The 904-nt window shown below is 69.2% G+C and overlaps 1 protein-coding gene across 1 annotated transcript in view; it reads right to left on the bottom strand.

The window, feature by feature from the left end:
• The window catches only part of TSGA10IP (testis specific 10 interacting protein), a 6377-nt gene extending 5479 nt beyond the window's left edge, over positions 1-898 (bottom strand). Inside the window, exons 1-3 of the mRNA XM_025193247.1 lie at positions 401-898; positions 110-290; positions 1-10 (exon numbers count right to left, since the gene is read on the bottom strand). The exon at positions 1-10 is cut by the window's left edge and continues 146 nt beyond it. Coding sequence (XP_025049032.1) covers positions 1-10; positions 110-174 — 75 coding nt within the window. The 5' untranslated portion in view covers positions 175-290; positions 401-898. The remainder of the gene's footprint in view (positions 11-109; positions 291-400) is intronic.
• Positions 899-904: the final 6 nt, after the last annotated feature.

Genomic DNA, 904 nt, shown 5'->3' with positions numbered 1-904 from the left:
CGGCCGCTGTCTGGTGGGGGCACCGGCAGGGGGGCTGTGGGTCAGGAGTGAGGGGCACTGGCAGGGCTGGGGGGAGGCAGGGGGTTGCAGGGTTGGGGCAACAGCCTACCTGGTGGCCTCCAGTCGCTTGATCGAAGCCTGGGTGGGAATCACAGGGTGCAACAGGGAGAACATGGGGGGGCAGGATTGGGCCTGGAGCTGCCCCCTTGGGGTCCCCAGCTTGGCCCCCAGGTGGCTCTGGCCCCTGCTGGGCAGGTGGAGTCGGAAGGGTTTGCAGACAGTCAGCTTGGCTGGGGGGCAAAGGGAGGGGCTGTTATACCCACCCTATGAACCCCCCAGTGCCAGCTGCAGCCTGTTATAACCAGCCCGTGCCCACCCCAGAGCCAGCCACAACTCTCACCTCTCGTCTTCCTCTGCTCCAGTTGCTCCTGAACGTTCCTATGTAGGGCTGGGAAGTCGGGGACAGACCTGGGTGGGGCAGGGGGTGCCCCCCGTCTCCTCCTGGACCTGGGGGACCGGGGCCACGCCCCCCCTTCGGCCAGGAGATGCTGGGACAGGGAGGCGGGGTGGTGCTGCGGGCAGGAGCTGGGACCCCGGGAGCCTTGTGGGGAGCCTGCCCCCCGATATCCACAACCCTGAGGCCTCCTGCCCCCCCTATTCCTGCCCCCCTTGAAGGCCTCACCCCCACCATTTCTGCCCCTGGCCCCTTGACTCCTGCCCCCCTGGTCCGGCAGCCTGGTGGGAGGGCGGTGTGGGTTTGGGGAGTGGGGTGGGGCTAGGAGCAGGCCCCGGCCCCCTGCAGCAGAGGGGTCCCAGAGCCACTGGAAGGGGAAGGAGGGCGGGCGGGCATCTTGCTCAGGGGTGCAGGGGGGGTTGCGGAGAGAGCGGGGGTGCCAGCTGGGGG

This window comes from Alligator sinensis, unplaced genomic scaffold (assembly GCF_000455745.1).
Source record: "Alligator sinensis unplaced genomic scaffold, ASM45574v1 scaffold1860_2, whole genome shotgun sequence".
Taxonomy (NCBI): domain Eukaryota; kingdom Metazoa; phylum Chordata; order Crocodylia; family Alligatoridae; genus Alligator; species Alligator sinensis.
The sequence above is the reverse complement of the archived record's forward strand: the minus strand, read 5'-3'. Positions and strand labels throughout refer to the sequence as shown.